General features: G+C 44.4%; 1 protein-coding gene across 3 annotated transcripts in view; it reads left to right on the top strand.

Annotated features, from left to right (window-relative positions):
• Positions 1-8,762: 8,762 nt before the first annotated feature.
• Positions 8,763-25,730, top strand: part of ERCC6 (ERCC excision repair 6, chromatin remodeling factor) — an 80,173-nt gene continuing 63,205 nt past the window's right edge. Inside the window, exons 1-4 of one of the 3 annotated variants that reach the window (XM_050959974.1) lie at positions 8,763-9,357; positions 17,110-17,230; positions 19,553-19,661; positions 22,715-23,447. In XM_050959974.1, the coding sequence (XP_050815931.1) occupies positions 8,936-9,357; positions 17,110-17,230; positions 19,553-19,661; positions 22,715-23,447 (1,385 nt within the window). In that variant the 5' untranslated portion in view covers positions 8,763-8,935. The remainder of the gene's footprint in view (positions 9,358-17,109; positions 17,231-19,552; positions 19,662-22,714; positions 23,448-25,730) is intronic. The other 2 variants (XM_050959973.1, XM_050959972.1) reach the window with 2 other exon arrangements.

The following is a 25,730-nucleotide window of genomic DNA, read 5'->3' as shown; positions in this document are numbered from 1 at the left end:
TGAAATGGATTTCCTAGGAAATACCTTGGAGTGATGGGAACACAAGTTCTCTCCTCCCATGCCAACCTTTTGAAGATTCTGTCCTGAGGGTGTGACTCATTGTATACTAATAATCTGCTGCTGGAAACTCCAGATAAAAGAGGCCTCATCTGTATAAAGAGGATGGACTAAATTTGTCATGGGTGTGCTTGTTCTGAGCAGAAGCTGTGATGAAAAGGGATTGTCTGGATAATGCTTAATCCTGCCTGTGAGCACGGGACTGGACTAGATGACCTCTCGAGGTCCCATCCAGTCCTACATTTTATGATTCTATGAACTTGTAACCACAAGGAAGCATCTAGCATGGGTTGATTAAAGACTGCTCTTGCAAGAGCCCATCCAGAGTGAGGATGAACTCTGGTAAGTTTATTAGTGTGCACGTAGGGATTTTTATTTGTTTATAACATCTTTTCTCTGTAGGGGCGGCTCCAGGCAACAGCACGCCAAGCACATGCTTGGGGCGGCAAGCCGTGGGGGGCGCTCTGTGGGCGCTGCGAGGGTGGCAGGCAGGCTGCCCTCGGCAGCTTGCCTGCGGACGGTCCGCTGGTCCGCCGAAGCCACAGAACCAGCGGACTGTCCGCAGACAAGCCGCGGAAGGCAGCCTGCCTGCCGTGCTTGGGGCTGCAAAATTCCTAGAGCCGCCCCTGTTTCTCTGTAATGTTTTTTACCTTAAGGATAAAATAGGCTTCCTTGGATAGAACTGTGTAGTAACTTACATCTGTAGCTGTCACTCTGATCAGTCTCTGAAGAGAGCACAAACACAGTGAAGGCAGGGAACTGTTTAACCTGGACATACCCCAGACAGCAGGGAATAAGATGTAGGTCTCCACCCAAGAAAGGCAAAGGCTGGGGAGCTGGAAGCCAAGAGTGGGTGCCCTTACTGAACCACTGAAGGGAAATACACATGCAGTTGCCCTGAACTGTGACAAACATACAGTACTGCAGATATACAGGATATGTAATATAGCCAGTTAGTGTGGGGAAAATCTTAGCTTCTTGAATTTGCCCACATCTAAATCCTTGGTCTTCCACACTTAATGTTGCATTAGCACTAGATTTTTGCATTTAATTTCTTAGCTGTATTGTGGCAGGGAAAACAAATCTATTCCTCAGCAATATCTGGAGTAAGACGTGCTGTCGCCTGCCAACTATACAAATTGTTTTTGCATAATTAGCATCTCTCTCAGATTGATTACCCTGGCATCGCTCTGAGAGCTACTCGCCACTCGATTTCCTGGTACAGAGAGATTGAGAAGCTATATTACTGTGGATAGAATTCCCATTTCTGCCAATGGTGCCAACATTCTATGCCCTCTTGAGAAGTAATGCATCAGCCTAAATCATTTCTCTATTTTCATCATAACTCTCTAGTTCTGGCGTTTTGTTTTAAAAGTATCACTGTGACTCGGGGGTAGCACTTCCACTGCTGGGCCAAGAGCCTGCCAGGACTTAAATAAGGTCAGACCTAATGCTGATACTGCAAGGATGATGAAAGCTGGAGATGCTATACTTAAACTAAAATTCCTTCTGCCCAGCTCTGGTGGGCCTTGCAGGCTGAAGATCCTTAAAGGGACTGATGGGTACTCAGCACTTCTCAAAAGTTAGGGCATTTATTTAGATGTCTAAATATGGATTTAAGACCCTAACTTTAGGCTCTTGTTTTTTGAAAGCTAGAGAAAAGGCACAGCTTTTTAACGGTGAGGGTAGTTAATCACTGGAACAATTTACCAAGGGAAGTGGTGGGTTCTCCGTCACTTGAGATCTTTAAGTCAAAATGAGAGCTCTTTCTAAAAAGAGAGGCTCTAGCTCAACCACAAGATAATGCAGGAACTCACAAATTCTCTAGCCTGTGCTATGCAAGAGCTCAGACTAGATGATCTAATGGTTCCTTCTGGCTTTAAACGATGAATAAATGAAAATATTTGCCCAAGCTCTTTAGGGCAAGGAATGTCTTTAGATATTTAGTAAAGTGCTGCATCCACTGAGAGTGCTATTTAAATAACTGTTCCTTAGACAGAGGATTGTTACTATCTCAGAGCCAGCTCAACACATGTGGGGAGTCTCCGGATTGCTCATTTCAGAAGTGTAGTAGAAAAGGGGGCCATTTTCTTAGGGCATGATTCCATAGAATTCATGGATGGGACCCCTTTGGAATCAGTGGAAACTCAGGTGCAGAAAAGCTGCAGGACTCAGCCCATAGAGACAGATTCCTAGTAATAGACCAAGTCCTGAAGTCCTCATTTGGCCTTTACTCTATCAAAATTCCTATAAAACTTAGTGGGGATTGGGTCTCAGTAAAAACCAAGGAAGGAATTCAGGATTTGGCTTAATGTAAACACATTGGCACAACCAGGCCACAGCTAATACCTCGCACCCACTTCCAAAATACCACCAGCCAATGGCACACATGCTTGAAATAAGTCACATTGCTAGAGGTGCGAGCCCAGGAGTGGAAAATACCTCTTCTTTGCCCCTCACACCTTATCCTCGGTCTCAGTTTTAAGGACAATATTTTATTGTATGAAACAGAATAGAGAGGCTGCTGTCCCTTTCAGTCTTGTCACTGACAGGGAAGTCAAGTATCAGCTTTTGCATTAAGGATTTCAAAGGTAAAGCATCAAGTTGTTTCCTTTCCAAGTTATTATCTTATTTGAGCTTCCTCCTAGACCTTTGTTTGTGCGGTGCCTCCACAGCCATCCAGAACGCACAGCTGAGCTCCAAGCAGTTGCTTTAGACACTCTGCCAGTAATCCCACATGGAAGAGGGAATGGGAGGAAGCCTCCAGAATTTAATTTCCCAGTATCATTAGTTCAGATCAAAGAGCATAATTACTCTCTCAAAAGCTGCCTGGGTCATCTCCAGCAAGGATGAAGTGTCATCTTAAATGCTCACAGATTAGGGCAAGCCACGGGAAGAGCACTTAAGCTACATTGAAAAGACAACAATAAAAGACACAAACAAAATCCACCCTGTCCAGAGAACTAATTTTTTTCTGATTTATTAAACTAAACACACTGTAGGCAGCCTTGCCAACTAGCCATAAAGGTACCGACAGTGAAGAAAGGGGACACTGTATTTACTTTCACTTTCTATCCTCCAGCAACAGAATACTGCTAGTTACACCCATGTAACACCACCACTGGCTCCAAAGAAATTGCATGAATGCCACTGTAACAGGGTCAGCCATCTCCCAAGCATCTCCTCACAGCCTGGGGATGTCTGCAGCACCTGCCTCAGTTTCCTCTTCTGCTTAGAGCCCCTTAAAAGCAGCTCACACAGTCCAAATACTTGAAACAGTCCCCTTGCTGGGGTCTAGTTAATCAAAACTTATCCAGAGTCTTTCAGAAACAGAACACAAGCAATATATTTTCCACCCCACTGCCAAGCTGGGCACAGCCACTCCTTCTTGAAGATTTCTCTTCCCTTCGGAGTTCACCTACTGTCCTCTCTTCTTGGTTCCCCTCCCACCGCTGGGCTCAGGTCCCTTCCTTGCTGCAGGAGTTAGTCTTGCTCCTTACAGCACACATCTGCAGTTGCTTCCTCAGCACAGTTGTATCTTCTCAGACTTCTGTCCTATGTGGCACTCCTAGCCCTGTCCTTTCCTCCCTTATCTCTTCCCTGGCTATCTGGTGTGAATTAATCACATGGTCTCATTACTTATTACCCACCTGGGGAGGTGAGTGGATCTTGTCACAAGTGGGTTTAGGCCCCATTTCCCCTTAATGGGGCCAGCCACCCTATGATGGTCACTGAGAGCAGAATTTGGTGCTAATGCCTCTACATCTTTAGATCTGGGGGTGGTGCGTGTGTGTGTGAAGGATATCAGCCTATCCTGTGAAAACAGCCACACTGCGGATGCAGCTTCAAACTGATTCTCTTGTACATCATAGACAATAACTAACGGTATATCTACTGTCTCTGAAATGTGCAGTCCACGATTGTGGCATGCAATGGAAGCATGTTTAAACGATGATTAGGTCCCAGCTATTTACAAGACAGAACCATGTTTTAACCCTGCTGAGGATAATGATGTTGTAAATTCACCCCTGGATAAGGCTGGGAGTTTTGTACTGCAAATGGCTCACCTGTGAACAAGCTTTGGGTGGCAGGGGTCTTTTTTTTTTTTTTTTTTTGGCAATCTATCTATAATACACTTCAGTGGAGCTACAGCAATTGCCGCCTGCCTTAGTAGTAATAATATTTAATATTTAATGTGGGGCCATGGCCCCTTACTGTTGGACTGACACCTGACCATTTTTCCAATGGTAGCCCTCCTTTAACTCATTTTCTTCTCAAGCTTGGGAAAGAAGGAACTTTTCATGTGAAAGCTCCTCTTTTAGCAACTTGTATAAAGCTCTGTATGTTTTTTCCAGGATAGTTGTTGCTTATAGATTGCTTCTCATTAATCAGCGTCTGGAACACAGAGACTGCCCCTCTGTGCAGTAGTTTAGCTTTGACAATAGCTTCATGTTGCTCTGTCTTTAAACGCTCCCTGGTCATGCTTTTTCTCACTCTGCACAAAGGCTGTGTGCTCCACCCTTTAGATTTGTTGTAGCAATTATTAAAAAGCTTCATTCCTTGTACTTAGAAGATGGCAACATAGGTTAAAAGTAAGCACCTTCATCCTAGCCAGTGAGCAAAGATATTTGCATTAGTAGCCGATCTTCTGAGCAAGAAAGACAGGCAAGTGTACATCACACAGATGCTATACACCCTGCCCTGGTACCTCAGCGAATTTTGAATATATGTCAAGTTGCTAATACACCTCTACCTCGATATAATGCTGTCTTCAAGAGCCAAAAAATCTTACTGTGTTATAGGTGAAACCATGTTATAGCTAACTTGCTTTGATCCACCGGAGTGCACGCTCCTCCCAGTTCCTCCCCCGAGCACGGCTTTACCATGTTATATCCAAATTCATGTTATATCGGGTGGCGTTATATCGGGGTAGAGGTGTATTTATGGCCCTTAAAGGGCTAGAAGCCAGGCAGTCTTGAGACTTCTGAGAGCTGGTGGGGGGGAATGTTCTCTGCACCATTAGTTGTTGATCAGAATAAGCTCAATCCTCATCATTTTCAGAGCTAGTCACAAAAGCCTTCCCCTAATGAGAATTAAAGAAAACTCAGTATCATTTCTCATGGCCAGGTGACTATGAGGAGGAGATGGGAGAAGATAAAAATATCTCTATGTAATAGCTGCTGGTCCTTGATGAACAAATGCACTGAAACTCTTAATAATATGTCTGGTACAGAAAGATCACAGTAGTGGGCATGTGAGAAATACTATAGATTAGGCAAAAGAATCACACCAATGTTTTAAATGCTTGGGGCATCACTAGAGCTCACTTAAACTACTCTCTTGTTAACTGCAGCCCCGTGGGCTCTGTGGTCGTGCCATAGAGACAACACTGAAAAGGGCTCTCAGGTAAATTGCAGTGGAGAGATTGTTGCAATCTGTATATTTCCAAGGCTGAGTTGGGGGCTGCAAGAGTGAGGATGTGGGGCATACATAGCTTCACATCTGCATGAGAGCTGGGGGGAGCAGAAAGAAGCAGCTCTCGGATAGAATCAAGTGGAGAAGGGTTTGACAGCTGATCGCCCTGTTAGAACTCCATTAGTGGAGACACGGTGAGAGGCATGAAGATGAAAGACGTTATCCTTGGCTAGCATGAATAGTAAGACAGAGGATTAGTAGCCATATGCAAACAAGTTAATTGCTTAAACTCTGCTATCCACCTACCACTCATCTCTCTAATAGTGAACAAAATGTTCTGTATGCAGCCTGTCCAATCTGTAAAGTGATTTGGGATAAAGTGTGCACTATAAATGTGTCCTTATTATTAGAGATAATTTCTTCCTGTGTCTGTGGCACTTCACTGAAGCAAACTGTGGAACAGGCAGGCCCACTGACAGCAATTCCAGGCCCCAGGGCAGAACAGTCAGTGGGCCCCTATGCATGCACAAGCTGTGCCCACGTGGACGCGATCCGCCTGACGTTTCAGCGGTGCTGCGCTTGCACTGGCTGGTGACCAGAGAGCTGCTGGCACGGTCAGGGCTTCCACATGCTCACCTAGTAGGGTTGCCCACTGTCTAATTACGCAAACCCAAATACCTTTGCCCCGACCCCTGTCCTGCCCCTTCCCTGAGTCCATGCTTCTGTCCCATCTCTTTTCCAAGACCCTGTCCCCTGCTCACTCCATCCTCCCTCCCTCGGTCGCTGGCTCTCCTCCACCCTCACTCACTTTTACCAGGTTGGGGCAGAGGATTGGGGTGCGAGAGTGGTTGCAGGGTATGGGCTCTGAGAGGGTGTTTGGGTGCGGGAGGTGGTGCAGAGTGCAGGCTCTAGGAGACAGTATGGGCCAGGGCTGCCCAGAGGATTTAGGGGGCCTAGGGTCTTCGGCGGTGGGGTGCCCCTGCCACCGAATTGCTGCCGAAGACCCGGCACTTCGGCGATGGGTCCCGGGGCTGAAGGACCCCCTGCCGCCGAATTACTGCGGAAGATGCTCCGGGGGCCCGGGCCCCACGAGAGTTTTCTGGGGCCCCCGGAGCGAGTGAAGGACCCTGCTCCAGCGGTCCCGAAAAACTCTCATGGTGGCCCTTGCAGGGCCCAGGAAAAATGCCCCATTTCCCCCCCCCCGTGACCCTGGTTTGGGTGCGGGGTGCGGACTCTACACTGGGGCAGGGGTTTGGGGTGAAGGAAGGAGTTAGGGGGTCAGCACTTACCTCGGGCAGCTCTCGAAAGCAACTGGTATACCCCCCTGGCAGCAGTTCCTAGGTGGGGACCCATGAGGTCTCCGCGTGCCACTGCCCGCAGGCACCACCCCTGCAGCTCCTATTGGCTGCAGTTCCTGGCCAATGGGAGCTGTGTAGTCAGCGCTCGGGGTGGGGCCGGCGTGCGGAGACCCCCTCCCCAGTGCTGTAGGGACGTGGTGCGCAGCAGCAGAGTGAGGACAAGCAGGAAGCCTGCCTTAGCCCCACTGCACTGCTGGCAGTGACGGCCAAGGGCTGCCCCAGGCCCTTTTAAGTCGTCCAGGCTCCTGGGCAATTGCCCCCTTTGTCCTCTCCCTCCCCTCCCGCCGCATCAGCGGGCCTGGGAATAAATGAGATATAGTTACCTTGTTATATTTACTTTATTTTCCATTATTCTCACTGATCAATAAAATGGTTTAAAACAACCTATTTTTTAAAATCTGCAGCTAGTCTCAAAACACGCACGTTTTCCTCTACAAAACCACGTCCAGCATGGCAGAGAAAAATCTGTTCTACAAGGGAACAACTCTACAGTCTAAGCTGGCTTGAAATACACAAACTCTCTAGAGTCAAAGGTTCAAAACCATCTATCTAAGATGGCCTCATCACTGTAGTATCTGAGAAACTCCCAATCCTTACTTTATTTATCCTCACAACATCCCTGCAGTAGGTCAGCACTATTATTCCATTGTACAGGTGGGGAATAGGGGCACAGTCAGACTAAGGGATTTGCCCTAGGTCACACAGGGAGTCTGTAGCAGAGGTGGGAGCTGAAACAGATTTGCCAAGTCCTAGGCTATTATGAAGTCCTCCTCAACCCTTTATCTTTCTGAAATAGATACACTGAGGGTACCTCTATACTAGGAATGCTACAGTGGCACAGCAGCAGCTGCGCCACTGTAGCATCCACACTTTCTACAGTGATGGAAGGGGGTCTGCTGTCGCTGTAGTAAATCCACCTCCCTAAGAGGCAGTAGCTAGGTCGATGGAAGAATCCTTCTGTTGGCCATGTAGTGTCTACACCAGGGTGGAGCTCAGTTTAATTACACTGCACAGGGCATAACAGTTTTTTCATAGTGCTGATAGATGTAGGTAAGCTGATCTAACTTTCTAGTGTAGACCCAAACTGCTGACTTCCATGCATGGTGCCTCTGTCTCAAATAACCCTTAGAAGCAATTCTGTCACTGCTCCAAGTGGCCAACAAAGACCCTGTGGCACTTTTTGCAAGAGCAGGCTTTTACCCTAGGTTTCTTGGTCTACAATTTCCTCCCCTCCTGCAGCATGCTCTGTTTGTACAGTCAGCAGGTGTCCTCTCGAGCGGCAGCAACATACAAAACACGTGGACCACTCTGGGAGGCCCAAAAAGGAGCCATTCAAAGTGTTTATCTAAAAGATGTTTATATGTAAAGCTGTTTTAAAGGATTGAAATGGAAAGAAAACATTTCCACTGCCCTGCTACTCATTTTTGGAGGGGAATTTCATATCATACTTTTTGTTTGTTTTTTTAATTTTGGCTCTTTCGTTCCGACCCCCATTAATTTTAGTTGAAAATCTCAACATTTTCCCTGGGACGGAAAATCCACCTTTCTCCCAGCTCTCCATGCTGGGGTACCCGTGGCACAGGACGAAGGACCAAACGCCCAAAGCGAAAACATGGCACGCAGCACATCATCCTACTACGGACTTACAGTGAGCGAGGGGAAAGCGCATGCGCAGCCCTTCCCCTGTCTCCAGGGGAGCCAAGGGAAGGCAGCGCATGCGCAGCCCTACCCCTGTCTCCAAGACAGCCAAGGGTAGGCAGCGCATGCGCTCTTGTCTCCTGCTCAGGCGAGAGAGAGGGAGGAGGAGAAGTTAGTGGCGCCCTGCGCATTCTCTGTGCGCCGGGTGCGTGCAGAGGAACGGTTGTTTCTACGCATGCGCCACATGCGCAGTGTGGCAGCCCGGTCGCGGCGAGTTCCTCGCGCTGAGGTGGGAGAGTCTCGGCGCCCGGGGCCGGCGGAGCTGACGGGGGCGGATTCCCCGGGCTCGGCGCGCGGCTCCCCAGCCTGCCCTGCCCTGGCGCCCTGCCTGCGAGAGCTCGGCTCCCGCTCGGCTCCGGCCCGCCCGCCTGGGCCCATCGCACCGCGGGGCCGGGCTCGAGCCGGGGATGCCCACGGAGACAGCCCACCCGCTGGGCGGGTCCCACGAGCGGGGCCCTGGGGCCGCTGCCAGCGGTCCGGGTCCGAGCAGCGCTGAGGAAGCGGGGACGGGCCCGTGTGACAGCAACCTGGAGGGCAGCCCTGGAGCTGCGGCCTCCGAGGATGGCCCCTGCGGCTCCTCCAGGATTCCTTCGCGGGAGCCGCCCCGGACGGGACAGCCGCTGTTACACATTGACAGGCAGCAGATCCAGCCCGTGGCGCCCAGTGCCCAGATTGCTGAGCTGAAAGGTCTGGGGGTTGACGTGTACGACCAGGATGTGCTGGAGCAAGGAGTCCTCCAGCAGGTAGACAATGCAATCAGTGACGCCAACAAGGCGTCAAAATTAGCCAATGCAGAGGCAGAATACCAGTCGATGCTGGACGATTTAAGGTAAGGTTACTACTTTTAAACACGTGGTATCCAGTAATAAAAGTTTGTTGAATCATAGAAGTAAGAGATGGAAATGATTATGTATCGCTCACTTCCCCATAAGATATCAAAACAGTTGATTAGTTGAATCCTTATTTCCATTATACAGGTGGAGAACGCGAAGCACATACAGATATATGTTAAATGATTTACCTGAGGTCGTCTATCTAATCAGTGGCAGAATAAGGGAATAGAACCCCGGTTTCCTGATTTTGAATCTGGTGTCTTGTCCACTAGCCCATGCCGCCTCCCACCAAGTATCTTATCCCTCTTCTGAGCAGCCAGTGTACAATTGTCCCATGCAGTGTATTGCAAGGTGTAAATCTAAGTGGAGTTATGCTTGGAGAAGTGACCCTGTAAAAAACAACACTATGTTATGTGCTTCATATGGTCTGTATGATCCCATAACTGGTGGATCACAAAACAAAGCATCTTGTCACAAGCTCTTGTAACAATATTCAGGAAATCCGCCCTGTAAAAACCAAAAGCTAAAGTATATAATCAGTAAGGTCTAGAGCTGTGGTTCTCAAAGCCGGTACGCCGCTTGTTCAGGGAAAGCCCCTGGCAGCCGGGCCAGTTTGTTTACCTGCCGCATCCGCAGGTTCAGCTGTTCGCAGCTCCCAGCCAGTGGGGGCTGCAGGAAGCGACGTGGGCCGAGGGATATGCTGGCCGCTCTTCCCGCAGCCCCCATTGGCTTAGAGCGGCCAGACCTGCGGATACGGTAGGTAAACAAACCGGCCTGGCCCTGCAGGGGCTTTCCCTGAACAAGCAGCGGACCAGCTTTGAGAACCACTGGTCTAGAGGAATGAGACTAAAGCTTTGTATACATTAGCACTTTTGTTGGTCAAACTTTTGTCAGTTAGAGGTGTGAGGAAAAAAACAAACCCTGACCAACATAAGTTTCATCAACAAAAGTGCTGTAGTGGACAGCGCTGTGTTGGCAGGAGATATTCTCCTGCCAGTGTAGCTACTGCCAGTCTTTGGGGATGGTTTAATTATGCAGAAGAGATCTTTCCCGTCAGTGTAGAGCGCTACCCAGGAGACCTTACAGCCATGCGGCTACAATGGTACAGCTGTGCTGCCGTAAGATCTGTAGTGTAGAAGCAGCAAAGAGTCCTGTGGCACCTTATAGACTAACAGATGTATTGGAGCATGAGCTTTCATGGGTGAATACACACTTTGTCGGATGCATGTCAGTGTAGACATACCCTAAGAGGCATGAACTCCTGCACTTTAATCCTAGCTCTGGTTCACAGTGTCCAACTCAACCATTGACTTACTGTGTGATCTTGAACATCTCATTTTACCTCTTCATTCTTTAGTTTCTCTGTTTTTGCGTTATTTCTTTACAGTGTGTCACAGTACGTATAAGACAGCTCTCAAAAAGCTTAGAAAACTTTATGCACCCGACTAATCCTTTTGACTTCAGTGAATCTATTCATACGTGAAGTTAAGAGGATGCATAAGAGTTGTCTGAAATTAGGCCCTAATCTTTCAGTGGTGGAGCAAAAGGTGGTAGTGGGTACAAGGGGGTTGACACAGGAAGAGTGGGGCAAAATCAATAAGATAATGCATTTACTCTTTCAAGGCTGGTGCACAGCGTGAGGAATGAACTTTTCATAGAAATGTAGGGCTGGAAGGAATTCTTTAGGTCATCTGGTCCAGCCCCCTGTGCTGTGGCAGGACCAAGTATACCAACACCACCCCGGAGAGGTGTTTGCTTAATCTGTTCTTAAAAACTCCAGTGATGGGGATTCCACAACCTCCCTTGGAAGCCTATTCCAGTGCTTAACTTTCCTCATAGTTAAAAAGTTTTTCCCAATATCTAACCATAATCTTCCTTGCTGCAGATTAAGCCTATTGCTTCGTGTTTTACCTTCAGTGGACCTGGAGAACCACTGATCATTGTCTTTATAACAGTCCTTAACATATTTGAAGACTGTATCAAGTCCCCCCCTCAGTCTTCTTTTCTTAAGACTAAACATGCCCACTTTTTTTACCCATTCCTGATAGGTCAGGTTTTTTAAACCTTTTATCATTTTTATTGCTCTTCTCAAGACTCTCTCCAGTATGTCCATGTTTCTTAAAGTGTAGTGGTGCCCAAAACTGAACACAGTACTACTCTAGCTGAGGCCTGACTAATGCTGAATAGAGCAGGACAGTAACCCTCTCCTGTAACCATCTCCAGTAGCACCCCAGAATATTAGCCTTTTTGCAGTTGCATCACACTGATGTCTCATTCAGTTTGGGTCTCATTTTTCTTTGTTGCATGTGCATGTCACAGAAGAAATGGTCTTTAAGAGGGATTTAAATGAGGGAGGATGAGTAGTCTTTTCAGACTAGTTAACAAAGAGTGTTTTACATGTATTAAGAAGCTTGCAAGACAGTGTGGTGATGGTTGTGGAGAAAGTAAGCAAATGGGACATGAAGTCTGGTATCACTGACAGACTGGAAGGGTCAGGGACAATGAAAGAAGAGATGCATGTAAGCAGAGAGAGAGAGAGTTGGTCAGGGTCCTGGAAAGTCAAAAAATAAATGTTAAACTTGGTGTGGTAGTGGAGGGGAGTGAATGAAAGATTCAAATAGTGAGATAACAGGATCAGAATGACAGAACCCAAGGATAATCTTAGTAGCTGCATTTTTGCATGGACTAGAAGAGGGTGATGCAGATATCAGGGAGGTCAGATAGGATGAGGTTCTTGTAAACAAGGTGGGAGGTGACCGGGGCCTCTAGGAGAGATCTAGTTGTGTAGACAGAGAAAAAAGGGGAATTTAAGAGACGTTACAAAGGAAGCAGCAGCAAGATTTGGAGATGGCCTATTTGAAATTTAGATATTTCCTGAGATGGCGTGCAGGGGTCGGCAACCTTTCAGAAGTGGTGTGCCAAGTCTTCATTTATTCACTCTAATGTAAGGTTTTGCATGCCAGTAATACATTTTAATGTTTTGTAGAAGGTCTCTTTCTATAAGTCTATATATATAGCAAAACTATTGTTGTATATAAAGTAAATAAAGTTTTTAAAATGTTTAAGAAGCTTCATTTAAAATTAAATTAAAATGCAGAGCCCACCGGACCAGTGTCCAGGACCCGGGCAGTGTGAGTGCCACTGAAAATCAACTCGTGTGCCTCCTTTGGCACGTGTGCCATAGGTTGCCTACCCCTGGCCTAGTAGATATATGGGACTGTGTATAGGAAAGAGTCAAAGATGATATGCTGGTTACAGGCCTTAGTTATAGTGTGTGTGATGGTGTGTTCAACCAGGGTGAATAAAAATCAATGATTTTTTTTAAAAAATCCAATTTTTTTGATCAAAAAAATTCAATTTAAATAAAATGCTTTTTGAGGCGAAAAACTAGCTAAAGATAGGTTTAATTAAGATCCATGATGAAATATCTTTGAGCTATAATGTAATAGGGATTATAAATTCTAATTCTGTAGTATAAGACAATATATTCATGCAATGTTTAAGAAAAGTTTTGTAGATGAGTTCCAATAGTTCATGGGTTAGGGATCAAATCTTATCAGGTTCCAGGGGCTTCTGTATAGATTAGGTTAATCTTTCTATCTACCCAGTGGGACTCAGTTCTCAGTCTAGAACAGGAGTGGGCAAACTGTGGCCTGTGGGCCGGATCCGGCCCCTCAGGGCTTTGGATCCAGCCTACAGGATTGCTGTCCCCCACCCCGTGGCCCCGCGGGCCTTGCACCACTCTCAACAGCGGCCGGCCCAACGTCCCTGCGGCCCCCGAGCCCTTGCCTCCAGACACCGCCCCCCACAGCTCCTATTGCCCGGGAACAGGGAACTGCAGCCAATGGGAGCTTTGGGGGAGATACCTGGAGGTGCAGCAAGGGCAGTGCACACAGAGCCCTTCGCTCCCCCTCTCCCAGGGGCTGCAGCTCTTCCTGGAGCGGCGCGGGGATAGGGCAGGTGTGCAGGGAGCCTGCCTTGGCCCCAGTGCACGCCACTGCCACCCCGGAGCCCGAACCCCTCCAGCACCCTGCCCCCCAACTCCCTGCCCTAAGCCCCTTGCCTGCACCATGCACTGCTCTTGCACTCCAGCTCCCTACCCTGAGCCCCCTACCACACCCCGCACCCCTTGTGCACCCCAACCCCCTGCCCTGAGCCCCCTGCTGCACCCTGCACCTCAACCCCCTTCCCTGATCCCCCTCCTGCAGTCCGCACCACTCCTGCACTCCAACCTCCTTCCCTGAGCCCCCTCATACACCCCACACCCCTCCTCTGCCCCAATCCCTTGCCCTGAGCCCCTTCCTGCATACCCATCCCCTCCCACACCCCACACTCCCTCTTGCGCCCCAGCCCTGCATACAATTTCCCCACCCAGATGTGGCCCTCGGCCCAGAAAGTTTTCCCACCCCTAGTTTAGAAGATACCATCAGAGATACTTAGTTTTGCAGTTCTCAAACTGTGGATTTGTGTCTCCAGCAGTTAAGTGCTTGTTAACAGCAAAAATGTTTTAAAATAAATACATAAATAATAGAGGTGAGAAATAACAGACCTCAACTCTATTGTCCCTCTGCAAATTTGTGTACACAGAGTCAATCCCTTACCTCCCTCTAAAAATGCAAAGTTTCAAAAAGTTCAATGAATAGAAGATTGTTGGTGGTGGAATAGATGTGGACAAGGAGAAGAGGTCTGGAGATAAATGTGAGAAGCCAGGGACATATGTTTGTTTTGTTAAAATATTATATGTTTGCTGTTGAAGAAAAAATCCAGAACACTTAACATTGTTGTTTTAGTTAAATAAAACAACAGAAATGTCTGTCTAGTGATGTTCTCCTCCTAATACAGCATGGCAAGAAAATCCTCCAAATATTAATGATTAACCTGTTGAATTGGAGATAGTTCACCTCCCAATGACTTCATAAATATCTGCTTCAATTAACCTTTGGTAAATGAAATAACTAAACAATCATTCATTTTCTGATATAGCTGTAAAACTAATCTGAAAAGTTTTTCAAAATAAATCACTGTTTAAAAATGTATAATGTGTACCTTTTAAAAGGGAAACCTTCATCTATCTCTGAGTTGTGAAGAAATTGTATTAAGATTATAACAGCCAACAAGAATGCACTTTTATGTAGAAAACCATGATTAAATCGAGTCTTCCTGACTATTGATTTAAATCAAATCCACCCTTTGTTCAACAGTAACAGAAGAGAGGGAGTGGAGAGAGTTTTGGAAAAAAGGCCAAGTTCAGTTGTGACCATTTAAGTTTTTAAGTCAAAAGTGATATCCAGGAGGAGATGTCAAAGAAAGAGGATGAAGTGAGTGACTGGATGGCTTCAGACAAGTCAGGAGTAAGAGGCATATGTTTGAGTTGTCAACATTGATGTCAGAGCTAAAGTAGTTGAAGCTATTTGATCAGATGAAATCACACAAAGAAAAAGGTGTAGAAGGAGAAGCGGAAGTGGCCAAGGTTATAGTACTGTGGGACTCCAGAAATCGGAGAGGGAAGCAGGAAGATTTGTAAAAAGACCCTGACGGAGTGGCCGAAAAAGTAGGAAGAGAACTTGGGGAAGGGACAGTTGCAAAATCAATAGAAGGGCAACGTGATGAGAAGGGAAGACATGATCTAAAGTATTTAAAAAGAGCAGAGAAGTCAGTGATAGTGAGGATGGAGTAAAAGCCCTGAGACTTGGTGAGGAATAGGTGATAACTCAGTGGGGCAGTGGAGGGTAAAATCTAAATTAGAGTAATACGTTGCAAGGTCAAAAGGGATCATTGTGATCATGTTGTCTGACTGCTGAATAACGTAACACATATAACTGTATAACATATAACTTCTCCAAAATAATAAATAAGAAGGGAGCGGGGATGGGTTTGGAGGAGACAAATTCAAAGCAATGATTTTTAACTGCTTTCTTGATGACTTTGGAGTTGAAGGGAAAGGGAGATGTGGTTGAAGATGTGTTGGTTCTGAGAATAGGAAAGACTACACTGTGCTTAGCCATTATCCTCATTTACAGATGTTCATCTCACAGTCACAGAGGTTTTGACTATTTCATATTTACATAGCGCTTTTGAGATGCAAAGCTGTGCATTAGAATGATGTATTTATTCTACCATTAGAACTTGCAAAGGTGACAGAGGCTGATACAGGACCCCCACATAAGGGTGGACAGAGGAGGGCACATTTAGTTGGAGTAGACATCCATGAAGATGTTTGCACTAGTACGTTCCACCCCAAACCTAAGTAATAGCAGAAAATGTGATGGAAAAAGCATGGCTTTTCACAATGCATATGCCACATGTGCTGTGGATGGCAACAGCAGATTATGATTCTCCTTTAAAAACAGATTGTAACTCGTTTCATTCAACAGAGACCACTTTGCAAGAGTAAATGTGAATTTATCCACTCTGTGTATGTCTTCAAAGAAACTCTTCTGGCCCCTTGCTATTTAGCCAGTAGGGCTTGGACAATGTGAGACTCGTTCTTCATCTGTTTGCACATTTGTTCATGTAATTTCTGATTACATTCCAAAGAGACCTCTATTTGTTGCATCAGCCTCTGATGGTTTGATTTCTGTTTGGCCTAATATCAGCATCTAAAAATATCACTCAGTCTTGCATTGTTATATAAATGAGCTAGCTGGCAGACTCATCATACAGCAAGTTACAAGTGTGAAAATAGGGATAGATAGAGAGAGAAGCTTGCTTCTTTAACATATATTTAAAAGTCCAGTCTCTCCACCATTATTTGTTTGCTTTCCGTGGCATTTCTGATTGTTAATTTAAATGGTAATGTATTATCACATTCTGCAGTTGGTCCAAAGGTATCAGTTACATCATGTATTGTTGTTGTACACAATGGAGAACAGAAGAACTCAGTATCTTATATTCAAAAAAATGTTATTTGCTACAGATAAGAGGTAAAACTCAGTACAGTAGGCTTTGTGCTGTCTTTTCTATTGATGAGGCACATCCTCCCCCCCCCCCCCAATTTTGATAGATCATGCAACAGTCATTAAATGGTGACACTTTTTGGTTACTATCCGTCTGGGCTTTTACATGAAGCAGTGGCAGGTTATACATAAGAATTTGAATAAATATAATGGCCTAGGCATGAAACGTTCAGTAGTACTGTACCTTCTTAAAATTATTTTACAGCACAATACAAAAATAATTTTATCTGTTAAATTAAAGGGACACTAAGGTTAAAATAAGATTTAAAATAAATGCCCATACCAATGTAATTTCTTACTATAGATTATTAAAACAGATTAAAAAAAAACCCCAACTCTTTCACCACTTAGACTTATTTCTTGCGCTTCTCTACCTTGGATAATAAAAGTAGGTTGGCCAGTTTCACTTCCTGGTAGAACCCCGTGCGGAACTATTCTTTAATCCCACTCCTGCTATTATGGCAGCAGGTCCTGCAGGACCCGTGGGATCCCAGTCTCACTGCAGGGCTCTACATCCTGGTAGTCGTTCATTAGCAGAGTTGTAATTTATTGAGTTCCAAATACTGCAATAGGTTGTTTGTAGTTGAACAGAATTGTTTAAAAACCAGCCTTTTGTAAAATTCAAAGGCCAAGAAAATCAGCATACTTATTTAGAAATCCAACTTTAGCCTTCTGTTTGTTAAAATCTTGGCTATAATTTTTAGGTTTAAACTATCTGAGTTGACAATGTCATGTGTCCACTCTTCTCATTATTACAGCTGAGTACTAAATGAACATCTTTTTATTTTTCAGGTCCTGTACGACATCTCTGAAACAGATCAATACAATTATAGAGCAACTTACTCCTCAAGCTGTCAACAGCAAAGATATAAACAGAAAACTAGACTCTGTAAAAAGGCAAAAGTATAACAAGGTGACTGGAAAAAATTAACTTTGGATTGCTTAAGGCGCTGATCCTGTGTCAGGCTTCACACTTGAGCATCCTGATAAAGGGTCAGAGTCTAAACTTGCAGTTCCTTCACCATTTTAACAGTTTTTGGTTTTCTTTACCAGAGGTTATAAAAACTTAATCAAATCTCTCTGAAGTCAATGGGAGTTGTTCCATTGACTTGGGCTTTGGATCAGTCTCTAAAATAATAGTTCTAGAGCTTGTTTGGATAAATGATTGTAATTAAATTCCTACAGGGCCTCATGGTGGTGTTTCAGAGTGTTACCAATGTTATGTGACTTTTTCACCACACTTGTGTCCGTGTTATCTGAACATGAATTAATGAACAGCCAGTTGCAGGTTAATAGCTAACTTGAATGAGGTGTCCTTTATTAGCCATTTCTAAAACTGCTGAAGGCTTAGACCAGAGGTTCTCAAACTTTATTGCACCATAACCCCTTTCTGACAACAAAAATTACTACAGGACCCCAGGACGGGGGACCGAAGCCTGAGCCGCCAAAGCCCTGTCTCCCTGGAAGGGAGGAGGCTAAACCAAAGCCCCACCTCTCCAGACTGGGTGGCCAAAGCCAAAGACCAAGAGCTTCAGCCCCAGGCTGGAGGCCTGTGACCTGAGCCCTGCCACCTAGGGCTGAAGCCCTTGGGCTTCAGCTTTGGCCCCAGGCCCCAGCAAGTCTAAGCCAGCCTCGATGACCCCATTAAAATGGGATCCTGACCCACTTTGGGGTCTGACCCACAGTTTGAGAACCGCTGTCTTAGACTAAATCACTGTATAGAACAACCTGAGCAACTTATGAGTCATCTTATTGATCTTAAGAGACTAGTCAAATGAGTGAAGTTGCATGTGTATTATGATTGCTGATTCAGGCCCTAAATTACAAGTTGCCCCCTATTTGTGTTGTCACTTGTGCGATTTCAATGTTTTTAATAATACTTTGCCTTTTTGGGTAGTTAAAAAAAAATCCTTAGTAGGTGAAAACCAAACTTTTTTTGATAGTGAGACAGAAATTTTAGTTGCCTTATAAACAGATAAGATGTGAAATTATCTCCTTAATATCTTAGTGCTGACATGTGGCAAGTGTTTTATAATATGGATATTATGACAGCAGGGATGTCAGTGCTTGTGTAAGTATCTTTTGTAACTGCACACAGGTGCACTGGAGAATTTTCAGCAAATGACACTCTTAAGGAAACAAACAGCTCACTGAGGGTAGTTTTACTAAATTTAAAACTTGATCCTCAAATCATGCGCCTCTGGGGGGAGAGGAAAAGATTTAGAAAGAACAAAGTTTATAAGTAATAAAAACGTACTGCTTTGTGTGTTTATTTAATAATTTGATCAGTTTATTTTTAAATCAGGAAAATCATAGATTCCAAACCCAGAAGGGACTATTGTGATTATCTCGTCTGACGTCCTGTATAACACAGTCCATAGCCCTTTTGGTCACCTTAGGAATCGTAACTTTGCCACATTATAACACTTATGAGGACAATAAAAGTGGATAATAGATTGTGAAAGAAGTGTAAATGGTGGTGAGCTACGATTGTTACAGGACTCATAATTTTGAATTCCCTCACTCTTGTATTTTTACAAGCACTGTGGTGTTAGTTTTTTTTGCAGATAAATTAGTTGTCTTCTCTTGAGCTGACTTGGTGTAATAATACCCGCTGATACATGAAGAACATTGACTGGTTTTTGAGTTCTTTCAGTCTCTTTGTGGCAGCACATCTCAAAACAAATGTGTTGGAGAGAAGATTTGTATTTAATTCTATAATTGTATTTAGCACATGTGAAAGTGAAGGATTAGCGGAGCTCAAATATATGCTGAGTGGAATTTCATATGCTATATATGAGGCTTTTCTTCACTGGATCCTGGACCCAAGTTTTAAAAATGCATACGCAAGTGTATGTGAAAGTATCTGATGCAAATGAGATTTGTTTGCATGCACAACCTTAACTTGTGCATGCCCATCTGGTGTTTGCAAGCATATGCTGTGCATGCACACCTGAATTAGTGCACTGTTAAAAATTTGTGCCCCAGTCATGATGAACTGTGCCAAACTGGGGGTGTGGATGTGTATGGATTATGTAGAGAACTACCTACCAGGTGCTGGGATGACACCTTCCGCAGGCATTTTTATCACTTGGAATCATATCAAAATTTGAACTTGTTTCAGAAGCAAATGCTAACCTGCTACTTAACATATTAATAAAGCTTGAACCTTGTTTGTAAGAAAAGCAAGTCTGCTACCAAGAGTTTTAAATTTTGTACACTATTGTCATTCAAGGAACAACAGTTAAAAAAGATTAAAGCAAAACAAAAGCGTCTCCAAGCAGTTCTTGGTGGAGCAGAGACTCTCGTTGGAATAAATGATGTTGAATTTCAGGATGATGAAGGTGAGGGAAAATGCCATTGCAAATCTTTTTTTGCATTTCTGTCATTTCTGTGTAATGTATTTTGTTGTTTGAAGCTCATTGCCAAGATCTTTGCCAGTGAACATGAGTAAATAAATTTTAGTGGTTTGTTTTCAAAGAATGATTTTAGGAACGCTTAATTCTCTGCACCTGCAGAATTGCAGATCTCTGAGTATCCATATGGGGATTTTTAAAGACTGAAAGTAGATCTGTACTTAGTTCAGTAGGGAGGACTGATGCACATTAGAGTATTGGGCTTAATAAATTGGAAATCTTAACATTTTTCACAGCTAATGTGATAAAGCTAGTGTAATGATTGAATTACATTTTATAATCAGCCATCAATCAGTACTCACAAAATTGGTTTTCGTATCTTGGTAGGAAACACTTGTTAGAAATTACAAAAAAAAATCTGTTGTATGAGCTGTACAGTGTGAGAACAAAAGTTTCTTATGGAATACTTTGATAATTGTCTCAATGTTTCCAAGATCAAATCTAACTGATCATGTGTTTTTTTTTTGTTTGTATGTTTGTTTGTTTGTTTGTTTTTTCTTACTGCCCTCTGCAAACCCAGCATGAGTTCTTAGTCAGGCTGGTATCTTTCTGTCTTATACATCGTCACTAGTCATCAGAATTCTGAGGGCCAAAATACATACCCATTGACATCTGTGCAACCCCATTAGACTTCAGTGAGTTTACACAGGGGTAGCTCATTGAAATTTGTAATACTGTTCTGACACATTAGTTGAATAGGTTCCAGCTCTCTCACTCATATCTGTGTTGGATCTGCAGGTCATACAGGAGTAAAAAGCAGCGAAGACTTATTTTTGACAGTAGAAGTGGTAGATTTGAGTTGGAATAGATCTGTGGAATAAGAATGTGCTGCTTTGACCGTCGTTTTTATGAGTAGAAATACACCATAAGATCCTTCCTTTTGCGCTCTGTGCATTAAAACTCGGGCATTTGGTACGAGGAAATGTAGCTTAGTCCTGATGCGGTCTTTACATCCAATTTGTGTTCTTATTTCTGAAAGCTTACAGTTACCTAATCTGGTAAATGAGTTTATGGAAATAGCTACATATGTGATTACTGAATCCTTGTCTTCTGTAAATAAATATTTAGAAGGAAATAGTGTTCTGATGCTATTGTGATTAGCTTATAAATACCTAGATATAACATGCAAACATATAAAAAAGTTAACATAAAGCTATAGCAGGGTATAGTTGATCTTAAAGAGCAATCGTATCTGTTCAAAGAACATTAAACTCAAGTTACTTTTACACTTGCTCATCACACTCAGGATGTGTAGCAAAAGAAACATACACCTCTATCTCGATGTAATGTGACCCGATATAACACAAATTCGGATATAACACGGTAAAGCAGTGCTCCGTGGGGGGCTGCACACTCCAGTGGATCAAAGCAAGTTCGATATAACGCGGTTTCACCTATAACACAGTAAGATTTTTTTGGCTCCCATGGTTAGCATTATATCGAGGTAGAGGTGTAGTAATTTAAATTAATAGCTTTTTTTTTGAAAATTAGGCATAAATTTTAAATTAGTTTCCCCTTGAATGAGATAAGTAAGTGTTCAATTGGACCGTTTTAGAATATGGTACGACTTTAAAAAAAAAATCGACTACACAGATTAACTAAATTCTGTATTTGGCGTTTACTAACATTGGTCCTGATACGGAAATGTAGTTAGGTACATTTGTAATCTCACTGAATTTAGTGGGACTACTCATGCTTAAAGTTAAGCACAAGCTTAACTACTGTGCGGGTTCAGTGATAGGGGCCCCAGTCATACAATCTGATCCAGGTGTACCCTTAAGTACCTTACAGCATTGGAACTGTAATTTCTGTCTTTCTGGTGGGAAGGCTGAGGAAGAGGAAGAGTTGTATTGTGGAGATATTTAATTGTCTCATCAAGAAACATTAATAAAGAGGAATGTGGAGGAAATGAGCTTGTGGATGCAGTGTGAGTAGCTGGGAAATTCTGGCAAGTACTTGAATTGGGCACTGAATCGAAGAAATGGAGTTTAGAGATACCAGCATCTTGATAACCACTGTTTTTAAAACATGAGTTAAAGTGGTTGCAGATACTGCACCAGTCCCTTAGTGTACCTGCCAACTTTTTGTTATGCATCATGTTGCGAATGCATATACATATAGACCAGTGAGTGTGGTGTATAAACAGTTCAGTAATTTTTGTGCAGTTTTGTTTTGTGTTCTGTGTAGTTGCTATTTTTTAAGTCATAATCAGAAGGTAGATGGCAATGATCTGTAGTAGATGTTTGATAGCGTATTTCATAAGGTAAGAAACTTTGAGTGTATAATCAGCTTTGTGTCCCTTCTCTGATGTATGGTGTGAAGAAATGCTAGGACTACAAGTTTGAGTATAATAGCCATTAAATTATTAATTGTAGTGTTGGAAGATCAAAATTCAGGTGGTGTGTGGGATTTTCAGTCTTTTGACTTGTGGAAAGTCAGTATGTCGGAGAGGACGTTAGTGTGTTAGTGGTACTGAGTGTTGTGACGACAGTGGGTTAATGCTTGGAGATTGATAATGTGGATATTGACTTAATTTCTGATTATCTTTGCAGATATGCTTCATGTTAGAAATGGCTGATTTCAGTGGTGGGTGAAGTGATTGCACTGTGTGTATAGTTTGAGAAACACTTTGATATAAAAGGTGCTATATACTGTACATGTAAAGTGTTATCTGACCATTTTGCCTCTCTATTTCATTCTTTTCCTTTTTGGAACGCTTTTTTTTTTTTATCTTTTTACCTCCAGTTTAGTTTGTATGGCTGTTTTCTCTAACCATTGAATTAGTTGGATGCAATTTTGGTTTATTCTGTACAATGTATGAGGGACAGTATTAGTTTCAGGATTGATGCTTTATATATTATTAAAATGAATAAATTTAAAGGTTAAAACAAACCTACTTACCTGTTTGAACTGTGGGATATTACTTAGAGCACATTAATGAATTTGCAGATAAGAAATGAATGTTCTGAATCTCTTTGCAGAGCCTGGTCCATCGTCTCTTGGCAGTATGCTCATGCCAGTCCAGGAAACAGAATGGGAGGAACTCATTCGTACTGGTCAGATGACCCCATTTGGAACTAAGGTCCCTCAGAAGATAGAAAAGAAGCCACGCAGGTTAATGCTAAATGAAGCATCTGATTTTGAAAAGTATTTGGCAGATCAAGCTAAGCTGTCGTCTGAAAGAAAGAGGTCAGGCCTTAAGAAGGGAGCAAAGAATAAAACACAGGCCAAGAACATTCAATATGCAACTCCCACATTAGTCATAAAGGGAAAGAGGGGCAAAACCAGAACCCTGTCAAAAACAGACAAGCGCCTGAGAAAGCACATGAAGAAACTTCAGAACCATGCTCTTCAGATCCAATTTAAGATAGGAATTCCCAAGGAAAAGAGACTTCCTGAGGTCAAGGAGAAGCTGAGAGGTGAAGACGGGGATGACAATGAAGAGTCAGAATATATGCCTGATGAGGAACTTTTTAATACAGAAGAGGAGGACGAGGCAGCATTTTTTCATGCTGATGATAATTCTGATTATGAACTGAAGACTTTGCCGGGAGGAAGAAAACATTCAGGGAAGAGAAACCTTAAGGAAGAAGCTGAGGAGGATGAAGACTTCTTCCCAAGCTCTGAGGAAGAAGAAGAGAATACAGTAGGAAATCGTAGAGTAAAGAGATGCAGAGATGATGGAGATGAAGATTACTATAAACAAAGGCTAAGGTTAGTCCAAGAAGGCTTTGTTAGTAACTTTTATAGGTGATATCACACACACACAGTGGCTGAAATATACTTTCAAGAATTCAGCTGAAGGGAGGGAGTTGTAAAATTAAACATAGACTGAGCCAATAAAAATATCCACATGCAGACTTCTAAAAGGCTTTTATGATATTGGGAATATTCTGTAATTATAAGGACCTCAGTGTCTGATTTCCTGCTGTTAAAGAGCCTGCGTTGTGAAATAAACAATTTCTACTTCATTGTTTTTCAGTATGGCCAAAAATCAATACATGAAAAATAAGGCAGTTTGGGGGATTGTGTGGTATTACTAAATAATTCTGTTTACTTCTGTAGCACTTCGTAAAGGATTTTGTATGGTTTACAGAGATGTACAAGTATCATTCCTCCTATTGCACAGATAGGAATACTCAAGTACGAGGAGATTGTAACTTGCCCAGTGTCTTGCGCACACAATCACTGATAGACCAGAGAATAAAAGCTAGGAGTTCCGAGTCCTAGTCTTCTGCTATAACCCATTAATTTTGCTGCCCAAGAGGAATTAACTCTTAATTAAATGGTAGTTTTGTACAGTAGTATTTTTATATAGCCTGTTGAGTGTTTGGAGGCCTTTCAACGGGAAGTTCTGATGTCTGTAGGAGAGTTCCCATTTGCACTAAACAAAAGTTAGTTTTAGACCAGGTGTGGGCAAACTGTGGCCTGCAGGACCGTCCTTCCTGGCCCCTGAGCTCCCGGCCGGGGAGCCTAGTTCCCGGCCCCTCCCCCGCTCCCACGCAGCTGCGCTCTGGCCTGCTGCTCCCGCTGGGCAGCGTGGGGAGCACAGCTGGCTCTGGTTGCATGTCGCAGCTGCGAGCTCCTGCTGCTGGTAAGGGAGCGGTTGGATGGGGTAGAGGTTCTGAGGGGTCGGTCAGGAGATGTGGAACAGGGAGGGTTGGGAGTGGGAGTCCCGGTGGCACTGTCGGGGCGGGGATGTGGATAGGGGTCAGAAGGGCAGTTGGGACAGGGAGCGGGGGGCTTGGATAAGGGGGTGGGATCCTGGATGGGGGGGCAGTTAGGGGCAGGGGTCCCGAGAGCGGTGGTCAGGGGTTGAGGAGCAGAGGGTGCTTGGATTCTGTTAAATCAGCACACGTTTGAGATAGGAAACTGGATTCTATTCTGGCTCGTGTATAAACACCAGAATTGTTACGGAAATGCTGGTTGTGATTCTGTAGTAAGGTTGTTGAATTTTGCACATTAAGCACGATTAAACCATCTTGTTCTGTCAGAAGAACAGAGTCTCTTTCCCAGACTTATAGCACTTGCTCTTTTAATACAGAATTAATTTTCTGAGAATTTACAAGTAAATTGTTCAATTAGTTTGAGTTAAAATTAATTGATCCTTTAAGAAATGTAGCACCCTGTGTCAGATCAGCCTTTTTGGACCTGAATAATCTTAATCATAGAATCATAAAACTGGAAGGGACCTTGAGAGGTCATCTAGCCCAGTCCCCTGTTCTCAAGGCAGGAGTAAATATTATCTAGACCAGTGTTTCCCAAACTTGCAACACTTCCGTACCCCTTTTAAGACATTTGTCTTACTGGCATACCCCTTCTTTGATGAAGATAATTTTTGGGAGGAGGCCCCTCTCAGGCCACTGCCAGCCCCTTGCCACTAGGGGTCGTGACCGCCAGCCTCGCTCAGTCCGCTGCTGGCCTGGGTAAACGGCACCCCCAGCTGGCAGCAGGCTGAGCGGGACCGGTGGACGAAACCCTGGGCTTGCAGCGGGCTGAGCCGCTCAGCCTGCTGTGGGTCTGGGATCCTGGATGCCGGCCTCACTCAGCCCGCTGCCGGCCCTTGCCACTCGGGGTCCCTGCTGCCCGCTGCCGGCCTGGGTGAACGGGGACCCCTGGCCGGCAGCAGGCTGAGCGGGACCAGTGAATGGGACCCCTGGCCGGCAGCAGGCTGAGTGGGACCGGTGAATGGGACCCCCGGCCGGCAGCGGGCTGAGCTGCTCAGCCCGCCATGGGTTTGGGGTTCTGTCTGCCGGCTCTGCTCAGCCCATTGCGGGCCCCTTGCTACCTGGGGTCCCGGCCGCCGGCCTGGCTCAGCCCGCCACTGGCCCCTTGCCAGCTGGAGTGAAGCCCTTTCATGTACCACCAGAGGTATGCGTACCACGCTTTGGGAAACACTGATCTAGACCATCCCTGACAGGTGATTGTCTGACTGCTCTTAAAAACCTCCAATGATGGAGATTCCACAAACTCCTTAGGCAATTTATTTCAGTACTT

This window comes from Gopherus flavomarginatus, chromosome 6 (assembly GCF_025201925.1).
Source record: "Gopherus flavomarginatus isolate rGopFla2 chromosome 6, rGopFla2.mat.asm, whole genome shotgun sequence".
In the NCBI taxonomy this organism is placed as follows: domain Eukaryota; kingdom Metazoa; phylum Chordata; order Testudines; family Testudinidae; genus Gopherus; species Gopherus flavomarginatus.
Note: the sequence above shows the minus strand (reverse complement) of the source record. Positions and strands in the feature narration are given on the sequence as shown.